At 51.8% G+C, this 17,103-nt stretch overlaps 3 protein-coding genes across 3 annotated transcripts; 2 read left to right on the forward strand and 1 right to left on the reverse strand.

The window, feature by feature from the left end:
- Positions 1–4,375: 4,375 nt before the first annotated feature.
- Positions 4,376–10,405, reverse strand: LOC101732786 (gastrula zinc finger protein XlCGF57.1-like). Its single transcript, XM_031904232.1, has 6 exons — positions 10,251–10,405; positions 9,163–9,242; positions 7,702–7,815; positions 7,199–7,288; positions 6,602–6,700; positions 4,376–6,340 (listed from the first exon to the last, which is right to left on the reverse strand). Exons 2-6 carry the CDS (start codon positions 9,194–9,196, stop codon positions 4,800–4,802), a joined length of 1,878 nt encoding a protein of 625 aa, XP_031760092.1. The 5' UTR covers positions 9,197–9,242; positions 10,251–10,405; the 3' UTR covers positions 4,376–4,799.
- Positions 10,406–14,523: 4,118 nt separating this feature from the next.
- Positions 14,524–15,329, forward strand: LOC101730806 (histone H1C). Its single transcript, XM_004919268.4, has one exon. It carries the CDS (start codon positions 14,549–14,551, stop codon positions 15,158–15,160), a length of 612 nt encoding a protein of 203 aa, XP_004919325.2. The 5' UTR covers positions 14,524–14,548; the 3' UTR covers positions 15,161–15,329.
- Positions 15,330–15,956: 627 nt separating this feature from the next.
- Positions 15,957–16,447, forward strand: LOC100486720 (histone H3). The gene has a single exon (XM_002944918.5). The coding sequence runs from the start codon at positions 15,983–15,985 to the stop codon at positions 16,391–16,393; it is 411 nt and encodes a 136-aa protein (XP_002944964.1). The 5' UTR covers positions 15,957–15,982; the 3' UTR covers positions 16,394–16,447.
- The last annotated feature ends 656 nt before the right edge of the window (positions 16,448–17,103 follow it).

The following is a 17,103-nucleotide window of genomic DNA, read 5'->3' on the forward strand; positions in this document are numbered from 1 at the left end:
CTTAAGGTGCCCATACACGGCCCATCCAGCTGCCCATATCCCTCCCTTAAGGTGCCCATACACGGCCGATTCCAGCTGCCCATATCCCTCCCTTAAGGTGCCCATACACGGCCGATTCCAGCTGCCCATATCCCTCCCTTAAGGTGCCCATACACGGCCCATTCCAGCTGCCCATATCCCTCCCTTAAGGTGCCCATACACGGCCCATTCCAGCTGCCCATATCCCTCCCTTAAGGTGCCCATACACGGCCCATTCCAGCTGCCCATATCCCTCCCTTAAGGTGCCCATACACGGCCCATATCCCTCCCTTAAGGTGCCCATACACGGCCGATTCCAGCTGCCCATATCCCTCCCTTAAGGTGCCCATACACGGCCGATTCCAGCTGCCCATATCCCTCCCTTAAGGTGCCCATACACGGCCCATTCCAGCTGCCCATATCCCTCCCTTAAGGTGCCCATACACGGCCATTCCAGCTGCCCATATCCCTCCCTTAAGGTGCCCATACACGGCCCATTCCAGCTGCCCATATCCCTCCCTTAAGGTGCCCATACACGGCCCATATATCCCTCCCTTAAGGTGCCCATACACGGCCCATTCCAGCTGCCCATATCCCTCCCTTAAGGTGCCCATACACGGCCCATTCCAGCTGCCCATATCCCTCCCTTAAGGTGCCCATACACGGCCCATATCCCTCCCTTAAGGTGCCCATACACCCGTGCCCGATTCCAGCTGCCCATATCCCTCCCTTAAGGTGCCCATACACGGCCGATTCCAGCTGCCCATATCCCTCCCTTAAGGTGCCCATACACGGCCCATTCCAGCTGCCCATATCCCTCCCTTAAGGTGCCCATACACGGCCCATTCCCAGCTGCCCATATCCCTCCCTTAAGGTGCCCATACACGGCCCATTCCACATACCCTCCCTTAAAGGCCCATATCCCTCCCTTAAGGTGCCCATACACGGCCCATTCCAGCTGCCCATATCCCTCCCTTAAGGTGCCCATACACGGCCCATATCCCTCCCTTAAGGTGCCCATACACGGCCCATTCCAGCTGCCCATATCCCTCCCTTAAGGTGCCCATACACGGCCCATTCCAGCTGCCCATATCCCTCCCTTAAGGTGCCCATACACGGCCCATATCCCTCCCTTAAGGTGCCCATACACGGCCGATTCCAGCTGCCCATATCCCTCCCTTAAGGTGCCCATACACGGCCGATTCCAGCTGCCCATATCCCTCCCTTAAGGTGCCCATACACGGCCCATTCCAGCTGCCCATATCCCTCCCTTAAGGTGCCCATACACGGCCCATTCCAGCTGCCCATATCCCTCCCTTAAGGTGCCCATACACGGCCCATTCCAGCTGCCCATATCCCTCCCGCCCATACACGGCCCATTCCAGCTGCCCATATCCCTCCCTTAAGGTGCCCATACACGGCCCATTCCAGCTGCCCATATCCCTCCCTTAAGGTGCCCATACACGGCCCATTCCAGCTGCCCATATCCCTCCCTTAAGGTGCCCATACACGGCCCATATCCCTCCCTTAAGGTGCCCATACACGGCCGATTCCAGCTGCCCATATCCCTCCCTTAAGGTGCCCATACACGGCCCATTCCAGCTGCCCATATCCCTCCCTTAAGGTGCCCATACACGGCCCATCCCTCCCTTAAGGTGCCCATACACGGCCCATTCCAGCTGCCCATATCCCTCCCTTAAGGTGCCCATACACGGCCCATTCCAGCTGCCCATATCCCTCCCTTAAGGTGCCCATACACGGCCCATTCCAGCTGCCCATATCCCTCCCTTAAGGTGCCCATACACGGCCCATTCCAGCTGCCCATATCCCTCCCTTAAGGTGCCCATACACGGCCGATTCCAGCTGCCCATATCCCTCCCTTAAGGGCCCATACACGGCCCATTCCAGCTGCCCATATCCCTCCCTTAAGAATCCAGCTGCCCATATCCCTCCCTTAAGGTGCCCATACACGGCCGATTCCAGCTGCCCATATCCCTCCCTTAAGGTGCCCATACACGGCCGATTCCAGCTGCCCATATCCCTCCCTTAAGGTGCCCATACACGGCCGATTCCAGCTGCCCATATCCTCCCTTAAGGTGCCCATACACGGATTCCAGCTGCCATATCCCTCCCTTAGGTGCCCATACACGGCCCATTCCAGCGCCATATCCTCCGTTAAGGTGCCCATACACGGCCCATTCCAGCTGCCATATCCCTCCCTTAAGGTGCCCATACACGGCCCATTCCAGCTGCCCATATCCCTCCCTTAAGGTCCATACACGGCCGATTCCAGCTGCCCATATCCCTCCCTTAAGGTGCCCATACACGGCCCATTCCAGCTGCCCATATCCCTCCCTTAAAGGAGACATATCCTATAAAAAATAACAATGTACCAATGAATTATACTCCTCTAGATATAGAAGGATTGTGCTTTAAAAAGTTGTGTTTCTGACTGATTTATTGAGAAATTCCCCCAAACCCCACTAGCCCCGCCCATCTGTGCCACTTCCTGCTGGCTGAATTCTCTGGATGAGGTGGGGAGCCGGCGGCCCTCCGTACCCTGCACTGTAGGATAGGAACCAATCAGCAGCTAGGCTGACCTGATAGGGAACTGAAGCCTGCTGTGCTTGTGCGAGTGCAGGGCTGTGATTGGCTCACCCCCTCCTACTGTGCTTCTGGCAGGGACCGTTAGGACACGCCCACCCCTCATGTGAAACCCAGACAGGGACCTGAGAGGATCTATAGGGAGCTCCAATAAAGGGGCCATTGTTACAGATAGGGTTAATGTTTAGCCCAAAGGGAAACCAGCACCGGATATTATTCATAATTGCCTACAGGGTTAGGGGTTTTCCCATTTATCCAATATGTCTCCTTTAAGGTGCCCATACACGGCCCATACCAGCTGCCCATATCCATCTCTTGGATTCGGCAGCTTATTGGCCCCTGTATGGGCACCCCGGGGCCAAATGACCGAATTAGCCCCATGTCGCCCACCCGTAGGTGGGGATATCGGGAGAAGACCCGCTCGCTTGGTGACCGCGCGTGTATGGGCACCTTAAGAACGTTGTGCTCTTTACACGGCTCTGCCCCTCGTGCCCGACTCACAGCTCTTTGCTCTCTGGGAACAGATTGTTCAGCTGCGCAACATCCTGAGGGTTTGTGTGTTGGGTGGATATGGGGGAGCCCTGACATTAGGGCTCTGGGCATATGGCTGCCTTGCACCCGCATTTCACATGGATTTGTATGTAGTGCAAAACGTGGCCCCTGCCCTGGGCATAAAAGCTCTGTGCAAAGAACAAGAAATACATTATTGTGCCAGCGAATCCTGAGCTCAGTGCAAACTGTGGAGTCTGCAACACTGGCAGCACAGAAACCAATAGCATTTAGATAGCTATTAAAATTGGGGAGGGGCCTACTCTTCTAAATATAGAAAAATTGTGCTTAAAAAAGTTGTGTTTCAGGCTGATTTATTGAGAAATTCCCCCAAACCTCACTAGCCCCGCCCATCTGTTCCACTTCCTGCTGCCTCCTTTCCCAGGCTGTGCAGGGGGGCCGGCGGCACTGTAGGATAGGATAGGTAGGTAGGTAGAGTAGGCTGACCTGATAGGGAACTGAAGCCTGTCTGTGCTTGTGTGACTAATTGGCTGCCCCCCCCAGAGACCTTCCCCTCTCCAGCCCATAATGACTCCTGCTGCCAGGCTCATACACCTCTCCAACCACTCTTCCCCTGCCAGTCTCTCTGCCAATCCCTGCACTGGCTTCCTCTCCCATCAAGAATAAAATTCAAACTAATGCCACCCCCCCTACATCTCTGGACTTATCTCTAGATACCAACCAACCAACCCACTTGTTACCCCCATACTGCCCCGCCCCTCAGCTCCTCTCTCATACCCCCCTCACACACTTGCATTCAAGCCTTTGTAAGGGCTGCCCCCTTCTCTGGGATTCTCTCCCACCCACTCCAACTTGCAGCACAGCAGTAAAGTGTGCCTGAGTCTGAGCTTTCAGAAGGAGCCAGCGCTACACATTAGAACTGCTTTCAGCTACCCTATTGTTTCTCCTACTCCCATGTAACTGGAGGAGTCCCAAGCGGGACTTGGATTTCTTACTATTGAGTGCTGTTCCTATATCTACCACTAGGTGGGGCATGGGAGCATTTTGCATATTGTAGCTAAAACAGGTGTCAGGGAGCTGCTATCTTGCTACCTTCCCATTGTTTTCATTAGCTAACTGGAGTGACATCAATCCAACTTGCAGCGCAGCAGTGAAGAGAGACTGAAAAGTTTTAGAGCACATGAGTCACATGACTGAGAGCAACAGGCTTGAGTACCTTTTTTTTTTATTTTTTAAAGAGGAATGAGAAGAAAGTGGCAGCGCCCTGGGGTGCACAGCTGATAAAGACACCCCCACCCACACAGACTCACGGCTGGAATTGCTACCAAAGGAGCACCTACTAAATACGGTCTTCAAGGGGGTGCGTATTTATTCAACGGTTTCCACTCATGACATGAAAGATTCAATTTCTGTCAAACAGTGTAAAAAAAAAAAAACCCCATTAAATCCATTGCGTGGGGGATAGTAGAAATTCCCCCTTCAGTCAGTGCCGCCCCTTTCATTTCTATACACAGTATATAACCTTCCCTATGGATTACTGGCCTTCCTCCCTGTGAGTATCAGTCTGTTTATCAGTCTGTTTATTATAAAAGGCTTTCCCTACATGCATTTCCAGCGGAACCAAAGCTCCTAGGAGGCTCCTCCCACACCCTCTCCAGGCAGAATCCCTATGCCGCGTGCATTTTCTGGTGGAAATACAAATTACTCTCTCGGCTGAACTTTTTCCCACAGTCGGTGCAAGAGAAGGGTTTCTCCCGGGTGTGGATTTTCCAGTGGATTTTCAGCTTGCTCTTTTCTGGAAACCTTTTCCCACATTCCGTGCAAGCAAATGGTTTCTCCCCCGTGTGGATTTTTTGGTGTAGGGTAAGTTTGTTCTTATGGGAGAAGCTTTTCCCACATTCTGTGCAAGAAAAAGGTCTCTCCCCCGTGTGCATTTTGTAATGAGACAAGAGCGTGCTCTTCTGGGAGAAAGTTCTTCCGCACTCCATGCAGGTGAAGGGTTTCTCCCCCGTGTGGATTTTGTAATGTGTTTGTAGGTTGCTCTTCTGAGAGAATGCTTTCCCACATTCCATGCACGTGAATGGTTTCTCCCCCGAGTGGATTCTGTAGTGGGACTGGAGGGTACTTTTCCGAGAAAATTCTTTCCCACATTGTGTACAAGTAAAGCCTTTCTCCCCGGTGTGGCTCTTCAGGTGCGACAGAAGAGAGTGCTTGGCAGAAAATATCTTCCCACACTCTATACAGGAGAAGGGGCTCTCCCCGTTGTGAAGCTTTTGGTGTGTGAGAAGCGCGCACTTACCGGTAAAGATCCTCCCACACACGGCGCAGGGATACGGTTTCCTCGGCTTGTGGATTTCCAGGTGCCGCCCAAGGACGGCTTTATGAGCGAACATTTTGCCGCATTCGGTGCAAGAGAACAGTTTCTCGGCACTATGGGTCTTTATGTGAGTCTTAAAGTTGCTCTTGTGAGCAAAGGTTTTCCCGCATTCCGTGCAGATGAACTGCTTGGCCTGGATGTGCACTTCCTGGTGCCTACAGAGGTTGCCCTTGTGAGAGAAGCTTTTCCCACATTCTCTACAGGAGAAAGGCTTCTCCCCCCGGTGGATTTTGTGGTGCGCGGAAAGGTTGCTCTGATCCGAAAACGTCTTCCCGCATTCGGTGCACATGAACGGGCGCTCCCCCGTGTGCATGGTTTGGTGCCGGTACAGGTTGCCCTTTTGAGAAAATCTCTTGCCGCATTCGGTGCAGGTGAATGGTTTCTCCCCCGTGTGGAGTTTGTGGTGCACAAGAAGGTTGCTCCGTAAGGAAAACTGCTTCCCGCATTCTGTGCAGGGGAAAAGCTTTGCCCCTGAGTGGATTTTCACGTGCAGGCGGTGGAAGTTGCTCTTTGAGATTTTTTTCCCCACTTTCCAGGCGAGGGAATGGTTTGTCCCTGTGTGGCTTCCCCATTGGGAGCAGAGGCGACTCTTCCTCGAGTTCTTTTCTCTCTTCTCCTCTCCCCTGTACTGAACAGACAGACGTACATCAGTACTGAGCTGCTCCTCACACTCGCTGCAGGGATACGGTTCCTCTCCTTTGGGGACTATCTGGTTCCTTGGCTGCGCCGGCTCCTTGGCTGCTTCCAGTGTCTCAGAAATTTCTGGAGTCTGACTCTTCCCATGTCCAGACTGTATTGGGGCACAACTCTCCTCACCGCAGAAGAAATTCTCTAATAAATGAAAAATACACAGTTAGTTCTTCAAAAACAGCAATTTACAAGCAACAAGCTGTGTTCTGCCTTTCAAAAAAAGTCCCCTCTCCTCCCACGGGAGCCGAAGGGCGGGGCTACCACTGTCTTTTCCCCATTGGATGAGAGATTTAGGGGGCTGCTGGGTGGGGTTATAACTCACAGATCTCGGTGATACTGACCCACAGGAACAAGCAGTAAAAATGAAATAGTATCAGACAAACAGAATCCCTGGTTACTGACCCCGGTTACTGGGAACTGCCGAGTTCTTCTTCGTGTTCAGTTTGTCATCAGATTCCAGTTCTTCATCCTCGGAATTTTCTACTTTCACCTCCAGGACTTCTGCACATTGGGAAAAGGCAGCGGAAGAGATAAATTAGGGCTTTACTACTACATTGAATTTATACCATTTATACACCCTGATTATATAGAGACACAGAAGTACAAATACCCCTGTGCCAAGTCGCACCCAGTGGCCAATACCCGGGCACAAGGGCAGCAAAGAACAGAACAAGTACAGACAGTGTGGTATCAGCAGCACAGAAAATGCCCTGAGGTGAGTTAGAAAAATTCAGGTTCCAGCTCTGACTGACCATGGGAAAGAGAGCAGCCCAGGAACAGGAAGTACAGAGAATCAGAGATCTGTACCTGGGTAAGTACTGGGGGGAGATTGGATTCACTTACCCGGGGGGGGGGGGGGGGGTTCCTGCCTGACCATGGGAAAGAGAGCAGCCCAGGAGCAGGAAGTACAGAGAATCAGAGCTCTGTACCTGGGTAAGAACTGGGGGGAGATTGGATTCACTTCACCTGGTGTCACAGAAAGAATCCCTGGGTACTTACCCCCATCAGTAAGTGGATCCGCTGAGATTCCCATAGGGTTTATAGGATCTTCAGAGTCGGGCTCCTCTTTCTCTCTTTTTATCTGTAATACTGTCAGATATTGTGTGTCAGTCTCACACCAACATATTCTTGTAGTTACTCACTGGATCCTGCCAACTCCCCCCTCCCCCTTAAGTAAATAGAACTTTCCATGGGACTGGGCCCCTGGGCCCCAAAAGACAGAAAGAAGAAAGAATATTCAGCCCTATTAATCACTGCTTAAAATAAATAACCCCCAAAATAAATTTTGCCCAATAAAATTAAACCTAATTCCAATATGAATTTATTAACCATTTTAGTGCTATAAAAGTTATTTGTAATGAATGTAAACTGCAAAGTTGCTTAGAATTAGGTTTTCTTTTAATTAGGCAAAAACTGTGAGTCTCTGAGAAAGGGACAGTTGTTACACCAGAAGGTGAAAGCGCTCTAAACAACTATATTCAGTCTGGTCACTGTCTACTTACCCCTATCAGTGAGTGGAAATGCTGAGTTTTCCATTGCGTTTAGATAATCTTCAGAGTCCGAGTCTTCTTCCTTTATCTTTATCTGTAATATTTCTGTTTCTGACTCTTGGGATCCTACCATTAAAGAAAAGAGATCCCTAAACTCCAGCCCAGTGTTACTGCCCCACAGGCACAAGCAGGGAGATCCCTAAACTCCAGCCCAGTGTTACTGCCCCACAGGCACAAGCAGGGAGATCCCTAAACTCCAGCCCAGTGTTACTGCCCCACAGGCACAAGCAGGGAGATCCCTAAACTCCAGCCCAGCGTTACTGCCCCACAGGCACAAGCAGGGAGATCCCTAAACTCCAGCCCAGTGTTACTGCCCCACAGGCACAAGCAGGGAGATCCCTAAACTCCAGCCCGGTGTTACTGCCCCACAGGCACAAGCAGGGAGATCCCTAAACTCCAGCCCAGTGTTACTGCCCCACAGGCACAAGCAGGGAGATCCCTAAACTCCAGCCCGGTGTTACTGCCCCACAGGCACAAGCAGGGAGATCCCTAAACTCCAGCCCGGTGTTACTGCCCCACAGGCACAAGCAGGGAGATCCCTAAACTCCAGCCCCGTGTTACTGCCCCACAGGCACAAGCAGGGAGATCCCTAAACTCCAGCCCCGTGTTACTGCCCCACAGGCACAAGCAGGGAGATCCCTAAACTCCAGCCCCGTGTTACTGCCCCAAAGGCACAAGCAGGGAGATCCCTAAACTCCAGCCCAGTGTTACTGCCCCACAGGCACAAGCAGGGAGATCCCTAAACTCCAGCCCAGTGTTACTGCCCCACAGGCACAAGCAGGGAGATCCCTAAACTCCAGCCCAGTGTTACTGCCCCACAGGCACAAGCAGGGAGATCCCTAAACTCCAGCCCAGTGTTACTGCCCCACAGGCACAAGCAGGGAGATCCCTAAACTCCAGCCCCGTGTTACTGCCCCACAGGCACAAGCAGGGAGATCCCTAAACTCCAGCCCAGTGTTACTGCCCCACAGGCACAAGCAGGGAGATCCCTAAACTCCAGCCCAGTGTTACTGCCCCACAGGCACAAGCAGGGAGATCCCTAAACTCCAGCCCAGTGTTACTGCCCCACAGGCACAAGCAGGGAGATCCCTAAACTCCAGCCCGGTGTTACTGCCCCACAGGCACAAGCAGGGAGATCCCTAAACTCCAGCCCAGTGTTACTGCCCCACAGGCACAAGCAGGGAGATCCCTAAACTCCAGCCCCGTGTTACTGCCCCACAGGCACAAGCAGGGAGATCCCTAAACTCCAGCCCAGTGTTACTGCCCCACAGGCACAAGCAGGGAGATCCCTAAACTCCAGCCCAGTGTTACTGCCCCACAGGCACAAGCAGGGAGATCCCTAAACTCCAGCCCGGTGTTACTGCCCCACAGGCACAAGCAGGGAGATCCCTAAAATCCATCCTGGCTACTTACCTTCATCATTTAGTGGAGCTGCCAAGCTTTCCATTTGGTTAAAAGTTTGATTCTTTTGTGTCCGAATGTTCTTGTTTAAGCTGTGGAAATTCGGTAAATTAGCAGCAGGCAGTTTTTTGCAGCTCTGAATGATGTTTAGAATGTTGACAAGACACTACAGCGGGATTAACCCCCAGTCCGACAGCCTCCCCTCTCTATCAGCCCCGTACAGCGGGATTAACCCCCAGTCCCACAGCCGCCCCTCTCTATCAGCCCCTGCAGCGGGATTAACCCCCAGTCCCACAGCCGCCCCTCTCTATCGGCCCCTGCAGCGGGATTAACCCCCAGTCCCACAGCCGCCCCTCTCTATCAGCCCCTGCAGCGGGATTAACCCCCAGTCCCACAGCCTCCCCTCTCTATCAGCCCCTGCAGCGGGATTAACCCCCAGTCCCACAGCCGCCCCTCTCTATCGGCCCCGTACAGCGGGATTAACCCCCAGTCCCACAGCCGCCCCTCTCTATCAGCCCCTGCAGCGGGATTAACCCCCAGTCCCACAGCCGCCCCTCTCTATCAGCCCCTGCAGCGGGATTAACCCCCAGTCCCACAGCCGCCCCTCTCTATCAGCCCCTGCAGCGGGATTAACCCCCAGTCCCACAGCCGCCCCTCTCTATCAGCCCCTGCAGCGGGATTAACCCCCAGTCCCACAGCCGCCCCTCTCTATCAGCCCCTGCAGCGGGATTAACCCCCAGTCCCACAGCCGCCCCCCTCTATCAGCCCCTGCAGCGGGATTAACCCCCAGTCCCACAGCCGCCCCTCTCTATCGGCCCCGTGCAGCGGGATTAACCCCCAGTCCCACAGCCGCCCCTCTCTATCAGCCCCTGCAGTGGGATTAACCCCCAGTCCCACAGCCGCCCCTCTCTATCAGCCCCTGCAGCGGGATTAACCCCCAGTCCCACAGCCGCCCCTCTCTATCAGCCCCTGCAGCGGGATTAACCCCCAGTCCCACAGCCGCCCCTCTCTATCAGCCCCTGCAGCGGGATTAACCCCCAGTCCCACAGACAGTGCAGGGAGGAGGAGGAGGAGGAGGAGGAGGAGGGAAAAGCACTTACCCAGTAGCCCAGGCTGGAGATGTGAGTGCAGGGGAGGGGAATGCCAGGGACACAGGGGAAGGGAGTAGCAGGACACAATCCCCAGTCTGTCTCTCAGTATCCCCCTCACAGTTTATCCGGTCTGTGTATAAGGAGGAGGATCTTGCACATTTTAGCTCCGCCCCTTAGTAAGGAATTTCCGGCCCTTTCGCATGGGATTGGATAGTTAAGAGACAGCCCACTGACACCGGACCAATAACATTGCAGTACTGACGTTTCCTTTTGTCACCAGTAGAACGTTTAGCTCCATTTTGTTGGTGGGCAGGGAAACTTGCTGCGATAAGTTACGGAGCTATAAATGAAGTGTATTTGGCGGAGGGGTTGCGTATGTTCCCCCGTAATCTGTATGTGCCCTGTAATCTGTATGCGCCCCGTAATCTGTATGTGCCCCGTAATCTGTATGTGTATGCGCCCCGTAATCTGTATGTGCCCCGTAATCTGTATGTGTATGTGTCCCGTAATCTGTATGTGCCCCGTAATCTGTATGTGTATGCGCCCCGTAATCTGTATGTGCCCCGTAATCTGTATGTGTATGCGCCCCGTAATCTGTATGTGCCCCGTAATCTGTATGTGTATGTGTCCCGTAATCTGTATGTGCCCAGAAGATGGAAGGGAAAGATGGAGTTAGAAGAGAAAGGCTGAGAGTTGTAGTACGACTGCTACTTTCCTGAAACCCAGGGACACCTGGGAAAGAGCAGGGGCTGGGGGGCTCCTCTAAATATTAGGGGTTCCTATCCCTCACCCCACTTCTCCCCTTCACACCTGACATCCCATAACATTTTACCCTTAGAACATTTTTGACCATGTTCACTTTGTGGCAATGCTGTGAAATAAACTCATTGCCCAGCAGTGTGATTATTACTTCATTTATACATCGTCTTTCTTCCCTGATTTAATTACCCTGATATTGACTGGGGCAATAGTACTGCCAGGACAGTAATAGTGACCATAATGTTATTTCATTTGATGTTTGGTGCAGGAAACAAATTTACACGGGGGCAACAAAGACAATGAATTTTAGGAAGGCAAATTTTACCCCCCTAAGGGCAGCGCTTCAGGGCATAGATTGGGGCATTATGTTTTCTGATAAAAACACAGAGCAGAAATGGTTGTCATTTAAAATGATATTAAATCATTACTGTTCTCAATTCATTCCATTAATAAGAAAAAGTACCCTATGTGGCTTAACTCTGAGGTAAAGGAGTTAATAGGGAGAAAAAGGAAAGCTTTTAAGAAATATAAGTCAGAGGGGACAGTAGCTGCGTTTAATGAATATAAACACTATAACAAGTGTGTAAAACAGCAATCCGGAAGGCAAAGATAGAAAATGAGGAGCGCATCGCGGCCGAGGCCAAGACTAACCCCAAAAAGTTTTTTAAGTATATTAATAGTAAAAAGATGCAGGTTGAGGGTGTGGCCCCATTGAGTTATAGTAACAATATGGTTACAGCGGGTACAGAAAAGGCAGATGTGCTTAAAGGAGACATATCCTATAAAAATGATGAATGTACCAGGGAATTATACTCCTCTAGATATAGAAGGATTGTGCTTAAAGTTGTGTTTCTGACTGATTCATTGAGAAATTCCCCCAAACCCCACTAGCCCCGCCCATCTGTGCCACTTCCTGCTGCCTCCTTTCCCAGGCTGTGCAGGGGGGCCAGCGGCACTGTAGGATAGGAACCAATCAGCAGCTAGGCTGACCTGATAGGGAACTGAAGCCTGTCTGTGCTTGTGTGAGTGCAGGGCTGTGATTGGCTCTCCCCCTCCTACTGTGCTTCTGGCAGGGACCGTTAGGACACGCCCACCCCTCATGTGAAACCCAGACAGGGACCTGAGAGGATCTATAGGGAGCTCCAATAAAGGGGCCATTGTTACAGATAGGGTTAATGTTTAGCCCAAAGGGAAACCAGCACCGGATATTATTCATAATTGCCTACAGGGTTAGGGGTTTATTCCATATATCCAATATGTCTCCTTTAAAGGAGACATATTGGATAAATGGGGGGCAACGCTAATTTTGTAGGCAATTATGAATAATATCCGGTGCTGGTTTCCCTTTGGGCTAAACATTAATCCTGTCTGTAACAATGGCCCCTTTATTGGAGCTCCCTATAGATCCTCTCACTTCTCTGTCTGAGTTTGAAATGAAGAGTGGGCGTGTCCTAACGGTCCCTGCCAGAAGCACAGTAGGAGGGGGAGAGCCAATCACAGCCCTGCAGTCACACAAGCACAGACAGGCTTCAGTTCCCTATCAGGTCAGCCTAGCTGCTGATTGGTTCCTATCCTACAGTGCAGGGTATGGAGGGCCGCCGGCTCCCCAGCTCATCCAGAGAATTCAGCCAGCAGGAAGTGGAACAGATGGGCGGGGCTAGTGGGGTTTTGTGCGAATTTCTCAATAAATCAGTCTGATACACAACTTTAAGCACAATCCTTCTATATCTAGAGGAGTATAATTCATTGGTACATTCATCATTTTTATAGGATATGTCTCCTTTAAACAGTTCTTTTCTTCTGTGTATACAGTAGGGGGAGCCAGAGGGCCAAGTCCCACCCAATAGCTGCACTGTTGCCTCAGCTCCAACTACACAGTGGTTGGCACAGGATATGGTGCTTAAAGGGTTACACACGATAAATGTAAACAAGGCACCTGGGCCAGATGGAATACACCCTCGGGTACTGAGAGAGCTAGGGGCAGAATTGCAGTGGCCCTTGTTTCTGATATTCTCAGACTCTCTTTCATCAGGTATGGTACCTAGGGATTGGAAGAAGGCGAATGTCATTCCCATATTTAAAAAGGGAGTAAGATCTCAGCCTGACAATTATAGGCCTGTAAGTCTGACATCCGTGGTGGGCAAGTTATTTGAAGGCTTGTTAAGGGATCACATACAGAATTATGTAGTGGAGAATGGCATTATGGGTAGGAATCAGCATGGCTTTATGAAGGACAGGTCATGTCAGACCAATTTAATTGCTTTTTATGATGAGGTAAGTAAGAAGCTGGACAGTGGGGGGCAGTAGTGGGACAGTGGGGGGGCAGTAGATATCATCTATTTGGATTTTGCCAAAGCATTTGATACCGTTCCCCACAAACGACTGCTTTCTAAGCTAAGGTCTATTGGTCTTAGTGAAATCGTTTGCACATGGATAGAAAACTGGCTACAGGATCGGGTACAGAGTGGGGTTGTTAATGGTACATTCTCTACTTGGAATAAGGTCCTCAGTGGGGTCCCTCAGGGTTCTGTACTGGGTCCACTTTTGTTTAATTTGTTCATAAATGACTTAGGGGAGGGTATTATGGGTAATGTATCAGTGTTTGCAGATAACACAAAACTCTGCAGACCAGTCAATTCTATCCAGGATGTGACATCCCTGCAGCAGGATCTTGGCCAACTGGCAATCTGGGCAGCTAAGTGGCAGATGAGATTTAATGTGGATAAATGTAAGGTCATGCAGGCTCCTAAAGGAAAATGTTTTCCCACATTCTGAGCAAGGAACAACTTCTCATATTCTACACAGGGGAATGGTTTATCCCAAGTGACTAGCAAGAAGGGCACTCCCACTCACACTCCCACTCAGTGCTGCCCATACAGTGTCGGGCTCATGTTCCCTTCTCCCCGGCACATAAACCCCCAACTGATCAGTATCCGGCACGGACTCAGAACTAAATGCCCCGCACTCAGTGTGGCCCTTCCCTGAATGCTGCAGCCGAGGGCCCAAAGGCCCCTGTACTGTGCTACTTGTCTGGGATTCCCAGCCCCGCCCATTCCCTTTATACCCGCCCCCCCGCCCATATTATACCCGGGGCCCTTATTTCTCTGCTGCCCCAGCGGGAGGGATCGGATTTATAGAGACGGGGAATCGGCGGCAGAACCCGAACCCTACGGGGAGAATGTGTCCGATCCCTGGGAGTCTGAATCCCCCGGCGCTATTCTGCGCCTCCTCCGTACATTCCTCCCAGATAATCCCACTGCCGGGCAGGGAACTTACTGTGGCACCCGATCAGCTACAGACTGTGCGATATTTATCAGCGGAAGGAATAATAAAACAACATTTTTTCAAGATGAAGAAACACAGAGGCGTCAGTTCTACAGGTTAGAAAGAAGGTAAAGCATAATGGGCGGGGCTTCAACACCACCCAATAGGAGGCATACTTGATGTTGCTAGTTGACCAATCAGGGCAAAGAAAGGCTGAATATAAGGAGGCTCCGCAGAGGCGATTGAATTACTTTTTGCTTTTACAAACAGAGTTCGGGGAGAGAATGGCAGAGACTGCAGCTGAGACCGTTCCGGCCCCTCCCCCGGCTGAAGCCGCCAAGAAGAAGAAGCAGCCCAAGAAGGCGGCAGCGGGAGGCGCCAAAGCCAAGAAACCCTCCGGGCCCAGCGCGGCCGAGCTCATCGTGAAAGCCGTGTCCGCCTCTAAGGAGCGCAGCGGGGTGTCCCTGGCCGCTCTCAAGAAGGCTCTGGCTGCCGGAGGCTACGATGTGGAGAGGAACAACAGCCGCCTCAAGCTGGCTCTCAAGGCCTTGGTCACTAAGGGGACTCTCACCCAAGTCAAGGGGAGCGGAGCCTCCGGATCCTTCAAGCTGAACAAGAAGCCGCTGGAGAGTAAGGAGAAGGCGGCCAAGAAGAAGCCAGCGGCGCCCAAAGCCAAGAAACCGGCGGCGGCAAAGAAGGCGCCCAAGTCCCCTAAAAAGCCCAAGAAGGTCTCGGCAGCAGCAAAGAGCCCCAAGAAGGTGAAGAAACCGGCAAAGGCCGCCAAAAGCCCCAAGAAGCCCAAAGCTGCCAAACCCAAGAAGGTGGCCAAGAGCCCGGCTAAAAAGGCCGCCAAGCCCAAAGCGGCTAAAGCAAAGAAGGCCGCTCCTAAGAAGTAATGTGGCCCCAGCGCATTGCACCAAAGGCTCTTTTCAGAGCCCCCACCTCCCCCAGCAAAAGAGCCGGTAACTTCTGTCGCTCTGTAGTAGCTCCGCCCCCATATCAGCCCCACGGTTACTGTGTATAGTTAGGGATTGGGATGAGGATAATAAAGAAGCTTTATGTTTCCCCACACTGACTGCATTTACTGTACCGGTTCTGTCTATTTCCAGCGAACTGAGAGGCTGCGTGTACAAAGCCGCTTGGTGACTGTTTCTTTATACAACAGCAAATTCAACCTGCAGATCTGGGTCCCTGGCTGTTAGTTTCGCTGATTGGTTTTGCCATTTGCCGCTTGAGGGTTATTAATTCCCAGCGAGGGAATGATTTCTGCCTCCTGTTTGATTTGTATTTGAATGCGACTGTATCTAAACCTCCCCCACTAAGCAGAGGTTATTAGCGGCACCACAGCCCGGGGTTGGGCTCAGCGCTGAATGGCACCGAAGTATAAAGCCCGGGAATGGAACTCCGAGATGTTCTGCCCATCTAGCGAGTGAGATTCTGGGAGCGGGAGAGTCGGGTGGAATATTTGAAATCGCTGAGGGTTTTCTCAGAGCGATGGGAAACGAAATGAAGGTCGAGTTTGAAACACTGAAAGCAGCCAATGGTGCAATAGAATTTAGGCGGGATTTCTAATTGGGAAGCTGATTTGCTACTCAAGGAAGAGGCGTGTTTATATAACTGACCAATCACAGGGAGGCAGCGCCGATAAATAGCGAGTTTAGCCAGACTCTGGGACTATTCAGGCTATTTTCTTCAGGAACTAGTTTTCCTTTCTTGCTATGGCCCGTACCAAGCAGACCGCCCGCAAATCCACCGGAGGGAAAGCTCCCCGCAAGCAGCTCGCCACCAAGGCAGCCAGGAAGAGCGCCCCGGCCACCGGCGGAGTCAAGAAACCTCACCGTTACCGGCCCGGCACAGTCGCTCTCCGGGAGATCCGCCGCTACCAGAAATCCACCGAGCTGCTCATCCGCAAACTGCCTTTCCAGCGCCTGGTCCGGGAGATCGCTCAGGACTTCAAGACCGACCTGCGCTTCCAGAGCTCAGCCGTCATGGCTCTGCAGGAGGCCAGCGAGGCTTATCTGGTCGGTCTCTTTGAGGACACCAACCTGTGCGCCATCCACGCCAAGAGGGTCACCATCATGCCCAAGGACATCCAGCTGGCCCGCAGGATCCGAGGCGAGAGGGCTTAGATCCAACCCGCACAGCCTCCCAGCAGCACAAAGGCTCTTTTCAGAGCCACCAAATCCCCAATCAAATCAGCTGAACACACAGTGTAACAATCAGCAGCATGGGATGTGGGTAATACACCGGGCGCTGCTCATTCACTGTATGTGGCTTCCCCCTGGCGCTGCCTCCTTACTGTCAGTTACTTCTATTCATCCCGCAGCCTTTCCTACTAATACTCCTTCCATTATAATCAACTCATAATTAGGGATTGGAACGAGCAGCAGCCACATAACTGCTCGATTCATACAGGTCTCCCCCCACTTCCAACCCGCAGTGACTGCCCCATGATCGGCTGAATTAATCTCACTATTTGTGCTTTGTATCGGTACATTTTTAGGGACAGGGAAGAAACGTGAAAATTCGTCTTTTATTCCCACTCATAAAAGGCGTAAAACCCAACCAAAATACTATTGTTGGGACATAAATCCTGTGAGTGACGTTATCCTTATGTCTGTATCCCGCCACATTCATTTATCCTGTAACAAAACGACCCCCTGTGCGATGCAGCTGTATTGGGCGGCTCTGAGAGGAGCCTTTGGGTTTATGAGCGGATCAGCAGTCAGATTTACCCGTATGTGTCACACAGCCGTGTTTAGATAATGTGAGTGGCTCTGAGAAGCACCAATAAATTGCTCTAAACACGTTTCTTCTTTTTTTTGTTTTTTTTTTCGAG

This window comes from Xenopus tropicalis, chromosome 6 (assembly GCF_000004195.4).
Source record: "Xenopus tropicalis strain Nigerian chromosome 6, UCB_Xtro_10.0, whole genome shotgun sequence".
NCBI lineage: Eukaryota > Metazoa > Chordata > Amphibia > Anura > Pipidae > Xenopus > Xenopus tropicalis.

What these genes read in the sequence shown, in the direction of transcription:
- LOC101730806 (XM_004919268.4), top strand. Translation starts at nt 14,549, where the DNA reads ATGGCAGAGACTGCAGCTGAGACCGTTCCGGCCCCTCCCCCGGCTGAA.
- LOC100486720 (XM_002944918.5), top strand. Translation starts at nt 15,983, where the DNA reads ATGGCCCGTACCAAGCAGACCGCCCGCAAATCCACCGGAGGGAAAGCT.
- LOC101732786 (XM_031904232.1), bottom strand. Translation starts at nt 9,196, where the DNA reads ATGGAAAGCTTGGCAGCTCCACTAAATGATGAAG. An exon ending in GGATCCACTTACTGATGGGG is followed by an intron (nt 6,701 to 7,198) that starts GTAAGTACCCAG and finishes CCCAATGTGCAG; the next exon opens with AAGTCCTGGAGGTGAAAGTA. An exon ending in GGCAGTTCCCAGTAACCGGG is followed by an intron (nt 6,341 to 6,601) that starts GTCAGTAACCAG and finishes TTCATTTATTAG; the next exon opens with AGAATTTCTTCTGCGGTGAG.